At 39.7% G+C, this 16,338-nt stretch overlaps 1 protein-coding gene across 1 annotated transcript in view; it reads right to left on the bottom strand.

Moving 5' to 3' along the window:
* The window catches only part of LOC136833048 (protein suppressor of hairy wing-like), a 117,734-nt gene that overhangs the window by 47,643 nt on the left and 53,753 nt on the right, over window positions 1-16,338 (bottom strand). Inside the window, 4 exon segments of the mRNA XM_067094696.1 lie at window positions 3,190-3,698; window positions 3,784-3,818; window positions 3,820-3,915; window positions 4,709-4,822. Coding sequence (XP_066950797.1) covers window positions 3,190-3,698; window positions 3,784-3,818; window positions 3,820-3,915; window positions 4,709-4,822 — 754 coding nt within the window.

Genomic DNA, 16,338 nt, shown 5'->3' with positions numbered 1-16,338 from the left:
TTTTTATTAGTTTGGCTTCAGGTGCTCAATTTCTGAACTGGCTGCCTTGTCTAGAGAACCCAATCATCTGGATTTCCTTCCATCAGGTGAAGTGTTACTAGCTCCTCACCCTAAGTTTCTAATAAAAATGAAGATCCTCAGGATAGGTGGTCCCCAAGGAAGATCATCCTCCCACAAGACCTGTCTTTATGCCCAGTCTTTACTCTGGAAAGCATTCTTAGACAGAACCTCACACATAACTTCAGGCCTTTATTTATAAGGGAAGGGAGGAACCATTTCTTTGAAAAGCCATTAGACAACAGATCCTATATTTCATTAAACATGCAAGCCCAGATTCAGTCCCAAAAGTGCATGACATCAGGGCAGTGGCCACTCTCCACTCAACTATTTTCATTATATGAATTTTGAGGATCTGTCAAGTACACAGGGTGGAAATCCCCTGTGGTCTTTAAACGCCACCTGAAATCACTAGAAGCTCTTGATTTTCTGTTAGTGGCGGCAGGAACATAGTTCCTCCCACCAGTATGATTCTTTCTGTACTCAGTCACTCTCCTCCCTCCTACCTGCCTCATTTATTTTGTCATCTCCAGGTGAGGCATGCTTTACACCTTCTCCTGACCATGTCAAGAATTTATCTGTTGTGGTTTACCTCATTTACATATATTGTTTTTGTACTGTTTTGTGGAACTAGTTTCCTTTGTATTAGTTTTATATGTGTTTAGTATTTGGAGTCTGTAATTTTAAGTACTCTTCCATTCAGGATCTTGTATTCATGTATAATTATGTTATTTATAAAACTAAGTATATTACGTGTGTCATCATTATGTCTTAATGCCATTCTCTACTTGGATTATTAAAACTCTTGCAGATGTTTTAGTTTTTATTACTTTCCTCTACAATCTTCTTTTGTTTCAGAATGGTATTTTGATTCTCTGTTATTGTTACCACGGCTGACACAGGTCGAGAAACCCAGAAAAGGATTTGACAAAGGAAAAAATCTATTTCTGGGGAGAGACCTGTGTCACCGGGTGACCCCATATTTCCTCTTTCCCCTGGTCAAATACCATTCGGTGTGATTGCTAATGTGGAATGTGGGTGGCCTTGGCTTGTTTACAGTCCGCGGTGGTAGGTATGTAACGGCACTCACGGTGGGACTTTTTGACATTGGGAAGATTTACAGGGCAGAGGCCTGTGATTGTGACAATCTCAATTTTCTCATACACACGACTCCATTCATGGAGCTCGACCGGGGTAGTAACCACGACAGCTTTTTAGCTTTTCTCTGGTATATTTAGCAATAGCTTTACTCTTGAAATAAGTGCTGAAAGGTTATTTCACCGGGTGACACAGGTCTCTCCCAGAAATAGATTTTCCTTTAATCAAAATCTTATATATATATATATATATATATATATATATATATATATATATATATATATATATATATTTATAAATACTGCTATTTGACCTCTCTCTCCTTTAATCTGTAGGAACAGAATTAAAACCAAAAGGAAAAGAAAGAAAGACAAGACAAGGCAGCACCAAGGACTAGCTTCTTCCATGGAAGCAAGGGAGGGAAAGCTAAACTGTGTTTTGTTATTGTGTTCAAAAGTTAACTGTCTTAGTAGCTGATAGGTTAGTATTACAGACTCTCCAACAGGGAGGGTCTCACCAGGCCCTCTTTAGTTAGGGTGTCCTGTAGCCTCATTTTTCTCTGTAGTATGTATCGATATTTCTTGTTATTCTTTCAGACTGCCCACAACCTATGGAAGGATCGCTGTTTACGAAAACAACAGCAATCCCGCTCCCCGACCTAGGGTCAGAGAGAAACAAGCAGTCCTACAGAGCACACCATCGTTAGTGCTCCTGCCAAATCTGTCCTTTGTCTTTTTTTCTAACTTAGTGGAACCAAATACGCATTTTTCACAGACCCCAGGCGTCCGTTGCAAGTGCGTGCAAGCAGCCTACATGAAGGTAAGTCTGAGAATGACCACTATTCGCCATTCCTTTGCTATTTCTCCCACTGTATTTCTTTTCTTTTAATTCCCCTCTTCTCAGCCATTGACTAAAGATCCTGATGGAACCATATTTCCTGTCATATGAAGTCGAGTATATATAAAGTATAATTAGCATTGCCTAGTGAGATTGTATAAGATATTCCTCTTGCAGTTATTAAGAATTTGGGAGAGGTCAATTATAAGTAATCCTCAGGCAAGCCTTGTGACCTGATCATACCTTCGTTTGGAAGTGGAATAGTCTTTAATATACTAGAGAACTGCTTACAAGAGCGCTGCTAGAACTATCAGCTGTTGCGTTATAACCTAAGTATGGGAAATATTACTGTGTCCGAAGGGGAATAATGGGCGCATGTAAATTCCCTCTGTGACAATTAATTTTTACTTTTGTTGAACTAGGTGGGTAATCATTGGGTTTTATTAAACTAATTTGTTCCAGAAATAATCAAAATATTCAATATATAACCTAGTTCCGACTGGCGACCTAATCTAATTCAGTTAACTGTCCGTCTCTTGTGGTAACTTCCAGCCTTAATTGATAGGATTACATGGGTCTTCAGTATAGCAAGGCTGCATTAATCACAGTAATTAATAATTAACTCATCCAGTGAATGATGCCGTAACAATATATATATATTTATAATATATATATATATATAAATAATATATATATATATATTTTTATATATATATAATTATATATATAATTATACATCTATATTATATGTATTATATACTGGTGTATATATATATATATATATATATATATATATATATAATTATACATATATATATATATTATATATGTATTATATACTGGTATATATATATATATATATATATATATATATATATATATATATATACTATATATATATATATATATATATATATATATATTATATATATATATATTTAGTGTGTATATATATATATATATATATATATATATATATATATATATATATATATATATATATATATATATATATATATATATATATATATTATATAAAACACATATATATATATAAATTATAAATGTATGTATATATAACATATGTATATATATATATATATACATATACATATACATATACTATGTCACCCCTTCCTCATTCTAAGAGTTTTATTGAAACTTCAAAAAATAAAATTTTGTGAAAGAAATACTTACCATTAGCATCCCACCGTTCCCATCTTTATCTGAGCTAAAATTACCGATGTCTCCCACTGCAGCACTACAGTCCTTGTTTTCTGATATCTTTTTACTGCTGGAATCAATTCTTTTACTTCTTGGTCTTTTTTCATTTTTAATCATAACCTTTTCAGGAATTAGTTTCTCCTCCAAGTTTTCACTCAACACTTCACTATTATCATCAGGTAACACTGAGGCCTTGTTTCCTACATCAACACAAATCAACTTTGGATTAGGCATAACAGTGTCTGGATTAACAGACCCTAAAGTTCGAACTTCAGAGTCATCCTCCTCAGAGTCATTGAGCATTCGTTTCTTCGATGTACTTTTGCTTCCCATTCCCCAGCAAAGATTTTCACTTTGCAAATAATCATCTACATCTTCAGAAGTACTGCCATCACTAAAAACACTCTTATCATTAAGATCACTAGTAGGCAACACTGAGCAACTAGAAGTTAAGGACTGAGTTCTTGATTTTTTGGAAGTAACTGGCAATATATTTTCAGAATTAATTTAACGGTTGTTCTTGGTTTCAATGTGCTTGCTTCGATGATATCAGCACTCTCTTTTTTCGTCTTGCTGCTCTGATGTTACGCCAAGTGGTTGACTACTGAACTAATCAAGTTAGTTGATAGGTATCTTTCTATAGTTGTTGGAACTCTTCGCTGGTCAAAATCTTGATCGATTCTTTGCACTATACTCTGCCTGCAAAAAAATAATTTTACACATGATTGCAAGATGCTCTACATTTATCTATCTAATATATAAGAAAACTTAAGGAAACGATCATTTATTGAACATTTTGTAAGAAAGAAATGAGCAACTAGCTATAAAAATATCTATCCAGGAAACACATACTTAGAAATTTCAGAGACAATTTTAAATGAAGAAATGACTTAACTAAGCATTATTGTTCTTGATTTCCCCAGCATGACTGCATAATTATTACTGTTCCTCTTCTAAACCAATGACCATTATACTGAGGCCTTGAGAATGCATTCAGCATGCAAGATTTATGGAAAGCAATTACTGCAATATGGATATTCAGTTTCCCTTAAAACAACCCATTCTTTTAAGAGCAAGATAAGCCAAGACAACTCAAGTGGAGCTATACAGCTTCTGCAGGGACAAATTTGGAATTGTCTCTCACCAGTCTAATGTATATGATTAGCCATGCCTTTTCTTTTGTTGGGAGGTATTATGGCAAGCCTCCCATAACTTGCCCCTTGTGATTTTTCCATTGTTTCTACCTTCAACATTTTTATTCATACTCTTCATGTCTATTACTTTTACAGTGCTTACCTATTTGCCCATCTATCAATTTTTGCACACCTTCTCCCCCCCCCACACAATATCCATTCTCTGAGATAAGTCTTTACCCTCAATTTGTCAATTCCAAAATCCATTTATTAGCCAGATGCACCAAGTAGTGATTAACACACCATCTGTGTGAAAGGCTACGCCAGATCTAATTTATGAATAATAATTCTATATTTACCTCATTGCCTCATTAGTAGCATATAAGTCTGATTCCCTGTGATGGTGACTGTGTGCTTCATAGGCCCTCTTTGAGTAAAAGAGAGCTGTACATAAGTTACACTGAACTATTTGCCTGAAAAAGAAAAATTTAAAAATCAAGTCAAGACAGCCTTTAACCTTGTACAAACTGTTATCAAAATAAATATGACATTTTTATAATAAAATAAAGTTTTATATACACTTACCAAGTAATTACATAGCTATAAGATTTCCTACCATGGCAGCCTAAAAATCCAAAATTAGTAGTAACGATTTGACTAGCTAGTGTAGGTGGTTAACCCCGCCCACTTTCGGGGTAAGAAGAGAATTGATGTGGCAGAGAACTTCATTCATTTTCTTGTCCTGAAGTCCATGTGAGGGGAGGAAGGAGGGCTCTGATTTAGTAACTACTTGGTAAGTATATATAAAACTTTATTTTACTATAAAAATGTCATTTTTATATAAGTAACTTACCAAGTAATTACAAAGCTGAATCCACACTGAAAGGAGGTGGGATACATGGAGATATTCTACCTCAACACATTAATAAGGTAATGACTCTGATAGCAGAAAAGTTGCCAGCACTGGTGCAATGCTTGTTGTTTCCTTACCTGGTAAGATAGCCACTGCAGGTGGGTACTGCCTCTGGTCGTTGTTCATCTTAACTCGTAGTGGCGTGGCGGTACAGCCATGAGTTGCCTCCTACTTTAGTGGGGACTTTGCAGCAAAGGATGTACTCCGATGGCTCGCAAAGTTAATAGGTGCCCTTGCCCTGGGCGTAGGACCAGAATTAAAACATACAACGCTGTTACCTAAACTGTAATAAAAAAAACCACACCCAAACCAACTAAAAGAACTGGTGGGTACGCCAGGTACCATGTACCCCAAGGCTCACCTCGGACTCAACACCCTTACTCAAGGCAAGGAGATAGAGGAGGGAAAGAGAGTTCCCTATGCTTCCTCTCCCAACACCATGCCAGCCACGGATAAAAGTCCTAATGTACTATAATTCTCGAAAACCGTTTCCACTTCTTTGAGATAATACGATGCAAACACTGACCTGCACTTCAAATATGTAGATTGCAGGATGGAGGAGGGGGACATGTTGTGTCTGAAGGCAAGAGAAGTTGCCACTGCTTGAACCCCGTGAGCTTTGACCTAAAATGAAGGTAGGATGTCCTCCTGACTGTGTGTGTGCTGAAATTAGGTCCCCAAAAATAGAGATCGTGATTTTTGACATCGGATGAGAAGAGTTTCGAACGGAGCACCACAGATGACTAGAAGAGCCTCTAATTTTCTCAGTCCTCTGAAGATGCTGTAGTACCTTAAGAGTTCTTACTGGACAGAGAAGCCTCTCCTCTTCCTCCAGTCCAAGGATGTCTGCTAAACTTTTAATGGTGGAGGAATGGGGCCAGGACTTGGAAGGGGCTTCGTTCTTAGTAAGGACCCCGAGAGAGAAGGATCATACTGCATCTCCCTGCACGAAACCTACTCTCTTGTCAATGGCCTGGATTTCACTGACATGTTTAGCAGTGGCTAAGGCGATGAGGAAGAGAGTCTCCCTAGTAAGATCCCTCAGAGAGATCAAGCAGAAGGGTTCAAAAGCTGGACATCAAAGCCACTTTAAGACTACATTGATTTTCCATGAGACACCTTCAGATCTCCTCTGTCTAGTTGTGCTAAAGGATTTGATGAGATCACTGAGGTCTTGGTTGGAAGAAAGGTCCAACCCTCTGTGCTTGAACACAGAGCTTAACATGGACCTATACCCCTTGATGGTGGAGGACGATAATTTCTTGGATGACCTCAAGATGAGCAGAAAGTCAGCGATCTGACTTATAGATGTCTCAGAAGAAGAGACGTTATGTCGTCTGCACCAGTTCCGGAAGACTGTCCACTTAGACTGATAGAGGTTGTTGAAGACTGCGCCTGCACCTAGTAAATAGCTCCCAGCTGTTCTTGAAAACCCCTTCTGGACAAGGCCCAAGACATTCTGAAGCCCAGTTAGGGCCAGAGAGTAGACAACCTTTGGTGGAACCTGTGGAAGTGGGGTTGTTTGAGAAGAGACGGTTTTTGAGGGAGCAGTCTTGAAAAATCCACCAAAAGACGAAGCAGATCTGGGAACCATTCCTTTGTCAGCCAGAAAGGAGCCACCAGAGTCATCGAGGCGTTGAGATGAGAGGAGAACTTGTTAAGTACCTCTCTGATCATGCCAAAGAGAGGAAAACCTTAGACATCTAGGCCCAAAAAGTCCTGGAGCATGGCATCTGTCGCCCATGCCAAAGGGTCCAGGGCTGGAGAGCAAAAGAGGGGGAGACGATGATTCCTGGATGTCGCAAACAGGTCGATCAATGGAGCGTCCCAAAGCTTCCATAGATTGCTGCAGACCAGAGGATCCAGAGCCCATTCCGTGGGAAGACCTGGCTGTGGCGACTCAACTCGTCTGCCAAGACGTTGAGTTTCCCTTGAATGTAACGGGTGACAAGAGTGACTTGGTTCCGGTCTGCCCAGAGAAAGAGATATCTGGAGGCCTCGCAGAGGGAGAAGGAGTGAGTGCCTCCTTGTTTGCGGATGTAAGTTAGAGCAGTTGTGTGGAATAAACGATCACCGTCTTGCCAAAGATCTGAGGAGAGAAGGACTGGAGGCCCAGATGAATGGCCCTCAGCTCCTTGACATTTATGTGGAGGCATCTCTGATCCATGGACCACACCTCGGACACTTCTTGGTCTCTTAGAAGGGCTCCCCAAACCTAAATCTGACACGTCTGCATATAAGTCTAGGTCGGGGTTCACAGGTAGAAGAGATTTTCCCTGAAGAAGTCTTCCTTCACAAAGCCACCATTGCAGGTCTGTCTTGATCTCCTGTGTGATGGGAAAAACGTATGAGTCCAGTTGGGTCTTCCTGTCCCAGCTGGCCTTAAGAAAAAACTGCAGAGGTCTCATATGCAGTCTGCCCAAATTCACGAACTGCTCAATGGAGGCCAAGGTGCCCAGGATACTCATCCGCCAGTTGGCCAGGCAGACCAGGAGAGAGAGAAATTGGCGGACTGTGCAAAGGCAAGAGTCCATCCTTTTGGGGGCTGGAAAAACCTGAGAAGTCTGAGAATTCAGCACCATGACCAAATAAGAATCTCCTGTGTCAGCAACAGTTGAGACTTCTCTATGTTGATGAGAATGCTCAACTCTTGAGTCAGGCAATGAGTTGTCCTTCGAAGGAGCCAGTCATCCAAATATGGGGAAATGTTGATCCCGAGAAGGTGGAGCCACTTGCCAAGAGGAGCGAGAACTTGAGTGAATACCTGAGGGGCTGTCGAAAGGCCACAGCATAAGGCCCGAAACTTAAAAACTCTGTTCTGAAAGACGAAACAGAGGTACTTCCTGGAGTCCAGATGTATGGGGACATGGAAGTAACCATCCTGCACATCTAGGGAAATCATCCAGTTGCCCTGATGAATGGAAGACATGACAGACTGGCTCATTTCCATTCCATATGGAACTTTGTCTTCAGAATAAAGAGGTTCAGAGTGCTGACATTGAGAATGGGCTTCCATCCCCCCAATGACTTGGGAACTACAAGGAACCAGTTGTAGAACCCCTCTGACTCCTGACACTTGACTTCTTCCACAGCTCTCGAGAAGGAGGGAGTCAACTTCCTGTGAAAGGGCTGAAAATCTTTCGGAGCCTTCCAAATAGGCAGTCAAGGCGATAGGAGACTTGACTAGTGGAGGTGTCCTCTTAAAAGGACTGTAGTATCCCTCCTTCAGGACTTGGACTATCCATGGCTCTGCACCTCTGCAACTCCACTCCTCCCAAAAGTGGAGTCTGGCTCCTATGGGAACACAAAGGACTGTGTTTTCATTTCTTGGTAGAAGGCTTGTATGATGGTCCCTTGACTGACTTCAAATAATGCAGGTTAGCTCGGGGTCTCGACTGGAGTCTTTGCCTGTTCCCAAGCAATGGCTGAAGTTGGAGGGGAGAAACGAATTTGGCAGAGGTGGAGGATCCCTTTGAATGTTTAGTGGACTGCCCCAACAGGTCCTGAGTAGACTTCTTTTGGAGGTCGGATGAGATACCGAGCACCGTGGACTGTGGGAAGGGATACTGCTTGTCAAGAGGGGCGAAGATGAGAGCAGACTTCTGCGTGGTGGTTACTTCTTTTGCGGTGAAGGCGCACCACAACTCCCTTTTCTTCAACACACCCATGGTGAAGAAGAAGGTGAGTTCATGGGAACCATCTCTGGTGGCCTTGTCCGCACAAGACAACACAGCTAACAGTCAGAGTCCAGGTCCTCTGGCAAGAGTGGACAGTCCTCCATCTTCTTGGCAAGCACCCTGCTGGACCAATTTAAGGGAACTCAGCACCTCAAGCACCTTAAAAACGCTTCTAACAAGGTGGTCGAGTTCAGTAGATGAAAACATTATCTTCACCGAAGTGAAGGCCGAGCGCAAACGAGTTGAAGAGACCACAAAAGTTGCCCTGGGAAGAGGCAGCAACTCCCAAAGAGGGGTCCCGACAGAGAGATATCTCCCGCAAACAAGTCTGGAGGGAGGCCCGGCGTTGCCCAGTTCCCTCTTTGAAGCAAGCCAATCATCCACCTCCTTGAGGGCTTTCCTTGCTGAGGAGGACAGCACTATCTTGGGAAGCTGAGCGGAGTTGTCTGCCTGGTTCCTCATCAAGAAGGTAGAGGCAGGAGAAACTGGAGAGGCAGGCGAGAAGTAGCTGGGGAAACTGGCCAAAAGATACAGATGTAGCATAGCATAGGCCAGCTTAGAGGTCTTCTTGCTCAAGTACCTCTTCACCAAAAGATACAGGTGACAAAACAGGATCCTGTGAGATTGGGGGAGCAGTGGGGACTTTCTGAATGAAACTCATAACAGAATCAAGCTGGCGCTTAATCGGTTCCAATGACAGATCCTCCTGAGCTGATGAGTGAGTTTGAGGCGGCAGAGGCAGAGGCACTGGTCGACTCCGGGTGCATTGGAGCTGGCACCACTGCATTGGGTGGTGGCTGACACTTGTAGACTGAAGCCAAGAGCTCTTGAGGCAATGGGTGCTTGGAGGAAGAGAGGTGTCTGGATGAAAACTATTGATGCTCAGGTTTTTTGGGAGCTTGGGTGCCAAAGATGGGCACTCCACATAAAGGGTAAATGACTCGGGACTGTCCCAGACCGACACCTAGGGGTCGAACCAAAGAGGAGGCAGGAGGCTCAGCAAAGCTGCATGAGGGTTGGGGGCTGGGACTGGTCTCTCTGTGCCTCTTAGCTGGAGGAGGAGAGCAGTCAGCACCATTGGGAATGCCTGGAGAGGTGAGAGGAGGGGCAGGCTAGCACCACCTGCACCCCTTGTCAGCTGAGTCTTCTGAGCTGGAGGAAAGCCATGAGCACTCACTTTAACACCTTTCCACTGGGATAATGTTGACACCTGGGGGGATACAGGTGTGACTGAGAGGGCGACTACCCGTGGGCAAACCCCGCTGGCCTCCCTTCAACATCCGGTATGTCCTCTCCCAGGTTAGGGGAGTGGGACAGGCCCCTTCATCTAGGAGCACCAATGGGACGAGTAGCCACCTCCTCTGCTGGGACAACACTGTCACTTTTCACATGAGATGACACTTTTTCAGAGAGCACTTTCACTGAGGTACCTAACTCAGTCATTGCACTTAACACTAAGTGAATCTTCTGGTCGAACCTTGATTTGAGACTGGCAGTGGGGTTGGGTTTGGGAGCATGAGAGCCCGGAATAGGAATGTGCAGTAAAGGAGTTGGAGGACTAAGAATTGGAGAAACAGCAAGAACTGGTGATGAAGGAACAGTACTATCCTCTACTGGCCCAGCAGATTCAAGACTGGTCCTAATTTCTGGTCTAGCAGCCTCCTTCCTCTCTTTCTCTCTCGCAAGCCTAGGCAAATAAGACTTTAAAACTCAACTTTTTCTCATCCCATTCTTGACATTCATCACAAGCATTCTCAATGTTACAATCCCGTTCCCTACATTTGATACATTTAATATGAGAGCTGACTAAGACTTAACTAACCTAGCTTTACATCCCTCACTACAAAAGCGAACACTGGAAGAACTAGAGTCTGACATAATGCTACGTAAAAGTTAGCTAAGTAACTAATAAACCAATGAAAAGTAAACACTACGCAAATCCAATCGGTAGCAAAGTAATAAACCATGAAAGTTACAGCAAATTCTGAGTACATCACCAAAAAACGATGACGGCAGGCTGCGAGAAAGAACGATGTCGGTCAAACGCTGCAGAAAAATGAATGAAGCTCTCTGCCACATTGATTCTCTTCTTACCCTGAAAGTGGGTGGGGTTAACCATCAACACTAGCTAGTCGAATCATTACTGCTAATTTTAAATTTTTAGGCTGTCGTGGTAGGAAATCTTATAGCTATGTAATTACTTGGTAAGTTACTTATATAAAATGGGAAATTCTGTATGCAAATCAGTAAGTTTTTTCTAAATTTTCTAAATTTTATCCTGTTATATTATAAGAGTGATAAGACCAATGATTTGCATTTCTAGACTGGCAAAGGGCTCACTTGAAGGACTTGTTTTAAATGAGAGGTGGCGTAGAGAAAGTTGAATAATTTTGAAAACTAAGTATGAAAAGACCAAAGGGAACAGATGAAAAGTAAAGGCAGAAATGAGATAAAGTCATTACTAAATATAATAAGTGACTAATTAGTGTGAATTACCAGCAACTATTCAGCATTAAAATTTTTCCTCCCTTCTGTGGTAGTTGGAATATTTGTATATTGATTTATATATGATGACTCACTCATGCCTTCTATTGGACACATTAAATGCACTTTACATGGAGAAACAATTAGTGAAAAGATAAAAAAAAAAAATCAATAGAATGCCTGCCATGCTGCAATATTATTTAACCCTTAAACGCCAACTGGACTTATCGTACGTCGACTAAAATTGTCTGTCGGGTGCTGAGGATGTACAAGACAACTAAAAATTTCAACCTTCGTCAACTCTGACCTCAACCAAAATGGTCGAAAACGCAATTGTAAGCTGCTACAAAAACTCTTACATTCTAGTAATATTCAATCATTTAACTTCATTTTGCAACAAATTGAAGTCTCTAGCACAATATTTCAATTTAGGTGAACTTTTGAAAAACTTTTTCCTTATGTCACGGTAACTGCCGTCGGTAACATCTCAGAAGTTCTTTTCATCATTTTGTTGTAATTTTTGCCACCATTTTATATTAGTCGTTACATAAAGTTTTATATATGAAAATTTGTGCAATTTCATGGTACAATAACAAAAAAACAACCCATGGTTGTAGCTTTTATCGGTTTCGAAATATTTCATATAAATCACAATAAGTGCCAAAATTTCAACCTTCAGTCAACTTTAACTCGACCGTAAATTGTCGAAAACGCAATTGTAAGCTAAAACACTTACATTCCTAGTAATATTCAATCAATTAGCTTCAGTCAACAAACAGGAATAAGTATAGCACAATATTTCACACGGCTGGGTGATCTTTAACACTGGAATTTTTGCATCCAGATTTAATTCATGCATCATTTTGTGATAATACACCTCTTCCCCAAATTTTTTTCCAAATTTGTTCACTCCCAAATCTTGCACAATTTAGTTTATATAACAACTCCCCTCTCTAATTTCTCCTTAGTTTTAAACAATTTGTTTGAGTCTATTCTGTAGGTTTATTTTATCATCATGGAGTTTTTTTTCAGAAAACATATATTTCAACATTTATATAGCGATATTATTACTTTTCATTTACTGATGGTTGCATACTAAACTTGCTGTGGGAGCCTTGCGAGCCATAATGGGATTTAGCTTAATCTACCAAAAAAGCCTTATCTATCAAAATAACAGGATTCCTACTACGCTTAATTTTAATTGTAATATCAACAACCGTTTCCAAATTTCATACAAAAGACAATTAGCATCAGATTCTTATCAAATAGGAACTTACATAACTCAAAATTAAGACATGAAGAATAAAGAAGACACAGTTAAAGAGAGAAAGATTTAGCCAGAAGACACTGAATAGGGAGGAAGAAAGAGAAAATTTTAAGAGAGAGGACAACAGAAGGAGGTGAACGGGAAAGGAGACACAGTGTAATAGAGCTGATAGGAGGTCAGCTGGTGTTAGAAGGGGCGCCATTACCCTTGTAAGTATAATGGGAGCAAAGATTTTGACTTAGTAAATGTCGGCGGATTATTATGGCAATCATTCTTCCTTATGGTGATCAACGGTTGTATGGTCACAACCGATAATCACTGGTTATCTAATTTCGTATTTTTGTGCTATGATTTGAACTGCTCGGGTCATGCTACATTTATCTATCGAAGACATGCTAATGGGACAGCTTTTTTGTTTATTTTATATGTCTCGGTTAACTGAGAATTTCACGTACTAATCCTCAGACAAATAATAATGGGATTATATCCTCCTATATATATATATATATATATATATATATATATATATATTATATATATATATATAGATAGCAATATATGTATGAATTTATATATATATTATATATATATATATAGAGATTTATATATATATATATATATATATATATATATATATATAATATTAGCATATATATATTATATATATATATATGGATATATTTATATATATATATCCATATATATATATATATATATATATATATATATATATATATATCCCTATATATACTTTTATCATTTGACGTCCACACTTGATATTAGTAACATTTTAAGTAAATATAATTCTCTCTTTTGGACAAATATTACAGTTCCTATTATTATTCACACAATAGATTGAAAAATAACATTTATTATTAAATATGTTATATAATTGAACTGACCAAAAAACAAACTATTACTTAGTCTCAACCGAAAGTAGATTACCCTTCAACCAACAACATTATTTAGCTGTTTTATTAAGATTTTTCAACATTTTCATCCGCTTTCAAAAGTTTCCCCCTTTATTAGATTTCTTAGTATTTAGTCCATCCATATCGTTTTTGGACATCTTGTAGTCTACTGGGTCGGAGGGTTTGATTGTAGATGAATAGGTTGATTTTTCCTGAATATCTCCCATTTATTTTTTCTCCATAGTTCACTCCCACCCTTCAAGCACACGTTTATAACTTATGCCTCTCTCTGATAGACTGCTTTAAGGAAAATAACCTGATAGTTGGTCTTGCAGGTTTATTTTTCAGAATATAAAGCAGAAAACCGTTTTATGTTCAACTTTTGTCGCTTAATTATTACTTCTTGTTACCAAACAGAAGAATTAAAAATGCTTTTCTGCTGATGCCTTGTAATCTTTTGATTTCTCTTTGTACCAATAAAAGAGAATTTTAACAAAGTGAGCTGACAGCAACCTTACTGTTTTGTGGATTTTTAGCTGTAAAGATATTGTAGAGTTAATATCAAATGGGCTTTAGGTCTGGGAAAAAATTAATATTCTGTATTAGGGGTTTTTGCATGCCATTAAGTAGATAGACCCAGAGTTTATGCTGGGAAGAATATAGTTTCTTCCTGCCCTCCAACACTTCATGATCTGTAAATAATCAATTGGAAAAATTTATTTCCTCTAAGTTCTAACAGACTGTTAAAGATAGTTACCATCCCAACCAAGGACCATAAAGGATTTAAATAAAAGAAGAAAACACTGGCTGACCTGGAAATGAACCTGCTCAAGAGAAATCCACTAAGAGGTGAATTATTGAATGAGAGAGACTTATCAACTTCTGTCTGACTGCCAAGTGCAGCCGAACTGGTTTCAACAAGGTTTTGGCCGCAGAGCATAAGTAATGGTGCAGAATTTTGGGGAAGAGTGCCAGCAGATCTTGAAGGCAGGCCAAGACCTGGGGGTCCAAGAAAACTGTGTGTTAGCAGGAAGATGACAGGAGAATTTTGAACGGCTGCAGGGATAAAATCCTTCTGACAAATGCAGTGACATGTGTGGACAAATCTTTGAACTGCAAGTTTCCAGTGAAACAGAACGAAGAGTCGCCCACAGTGCTGGAGAAGCAGATAGAGTTCAGGCCAAGTAAAAGAGAAATTACAGAGAGACATCTGATAAACCTATGGTTCATTTTGCCCAAACGGCAGTATGTCAACGAAACTTAGGGTTTCTGGGCAAGAGTCGTTTTTTCAGATGATCGAAAATTTTATGGCTAGTACATTCTGACAAAGTAATTAGTGGCCGACAATACAAGATACCCAGTGAGCACAAGTTCGAACAAGTAGAAGTGGCCTCTGCATCAGTAACGTCTGGGGACAGGCTGTTTACACCTGTGAACTGGCAGAAATACATGGAAGACCTAACGCCACTACAGGGTTGAAATACTGGAAAACTGATGGTCCTAATTGTTCCGAAGGTACCGGCATCCATTTGCTGTGGCAGAGAGAACTCTGCTCATGCTTTGTAAGTAGAGTTTCATCTCCATGCTGCCTAGGGAATCCTGCTGTAGTCCTGGTTTCATTAATTTGTATTATTAACTTGTTCTATTTATAGCTCCTTTTTACAAAATGTAAAAATATATGAGTCCTTCTGATTCAGAACAGAAACAGCAACATTTGAGATTCGTGGAGAACGGTCTCTGCCAGTTGTATGGTTGTTGGTTCAGTACGGTCCCACCATCTTCTAGCTGGAGATTAAACTTCTAAGGGTGATTTTTCCTTGTTTTAAGAAACTACTCAATGTGCTCTGTTTCTTTATGAGGGAAAGTGGGCTGACTATTGTGATTGAGTGTCGAGTTACAAAATGTCTATCATTCATCTGGTATTAAGCAGATAGGCAATGGTAATGTTCTCAGAAGAAAGAAATATATATATATATCCTGCAGTCAAGGGCTATATATATATATATATAGTTATATATATATAAAGATATATATATATCTTCATATAGAAATCTAACACACAATCACGTGTGAACAGTCTAAATTCCTAGGGACTCACCTAAGGACCTAACCCAGGGTCTCTCAGGTGGGGTTCCATGCACATCCACTGGGCCACAAGTCTAAAATCATTGGAACCTGGAGAGCAACTGCACCATGAATTACCTGGGCAAGAAACTGCTTCATATTTACCGCAGTTTTCATAAAAACCCGACAAGCAATGATTATTCTGCCGCATTTGGGAGCAATTATCCCTTCTGAGTGAATAAGATAGAAATCATCAACACACAATCATGCATTGAACAGAAATAATTTCTGCTGACTCACGGTCGGATCGAACCTGAAGGTCTCCCATGGAAAGCTGGGGCTGCGATCCACTGGGCCACAAGCTCCTAAAAGAAGTTGGAACCTGAGAGCAACTGCACCCAAAAATTTTCTCCAAGCTAACTGCTTGAATACCAGCAAGTTAGCCCCAACTGGTCCCGATTCAGCAATGACCAATAGACAACATTTCATGTGACTATCCCTTCCTGAGTGAATAAGATAGAAATCATCAACACACAATCACAGGTGGAACAGAAATAATTTTTGACTCAGGGGCCGGATCGCAACTCAAGAGTTACTGCTTCTGTCAGGTGGAACTTACTTGCTATCTATCCACGGGCCACACATGTCTAAAAGAAGTTGGAACCTGAGAGCA

The sequence above is a fragment of the Macrobrachium rosenbergii genome, chromosome 51 (genome assembly GCF_040412425.1).
Source record: "Macrobrachium rosenbergii isolate ZJJX-2024 chromosome 51, ASM4041242v1, whole genome shotgun sequence".
In the NCBI taxonomy this organism is placed as follows: domain Eukaryota; kingdom Metazoa; phylum Arthropoda; class Malacostraca; order Decapoda; family Palaemonidae; genus Macrobrachium; species Macrobrachium rosenbergii.
The sequence above is the reverse complement of the archived record's forward strand: the minus strand, read 5'-3'. Positions and strand labels throughout refer to the sequence as shown.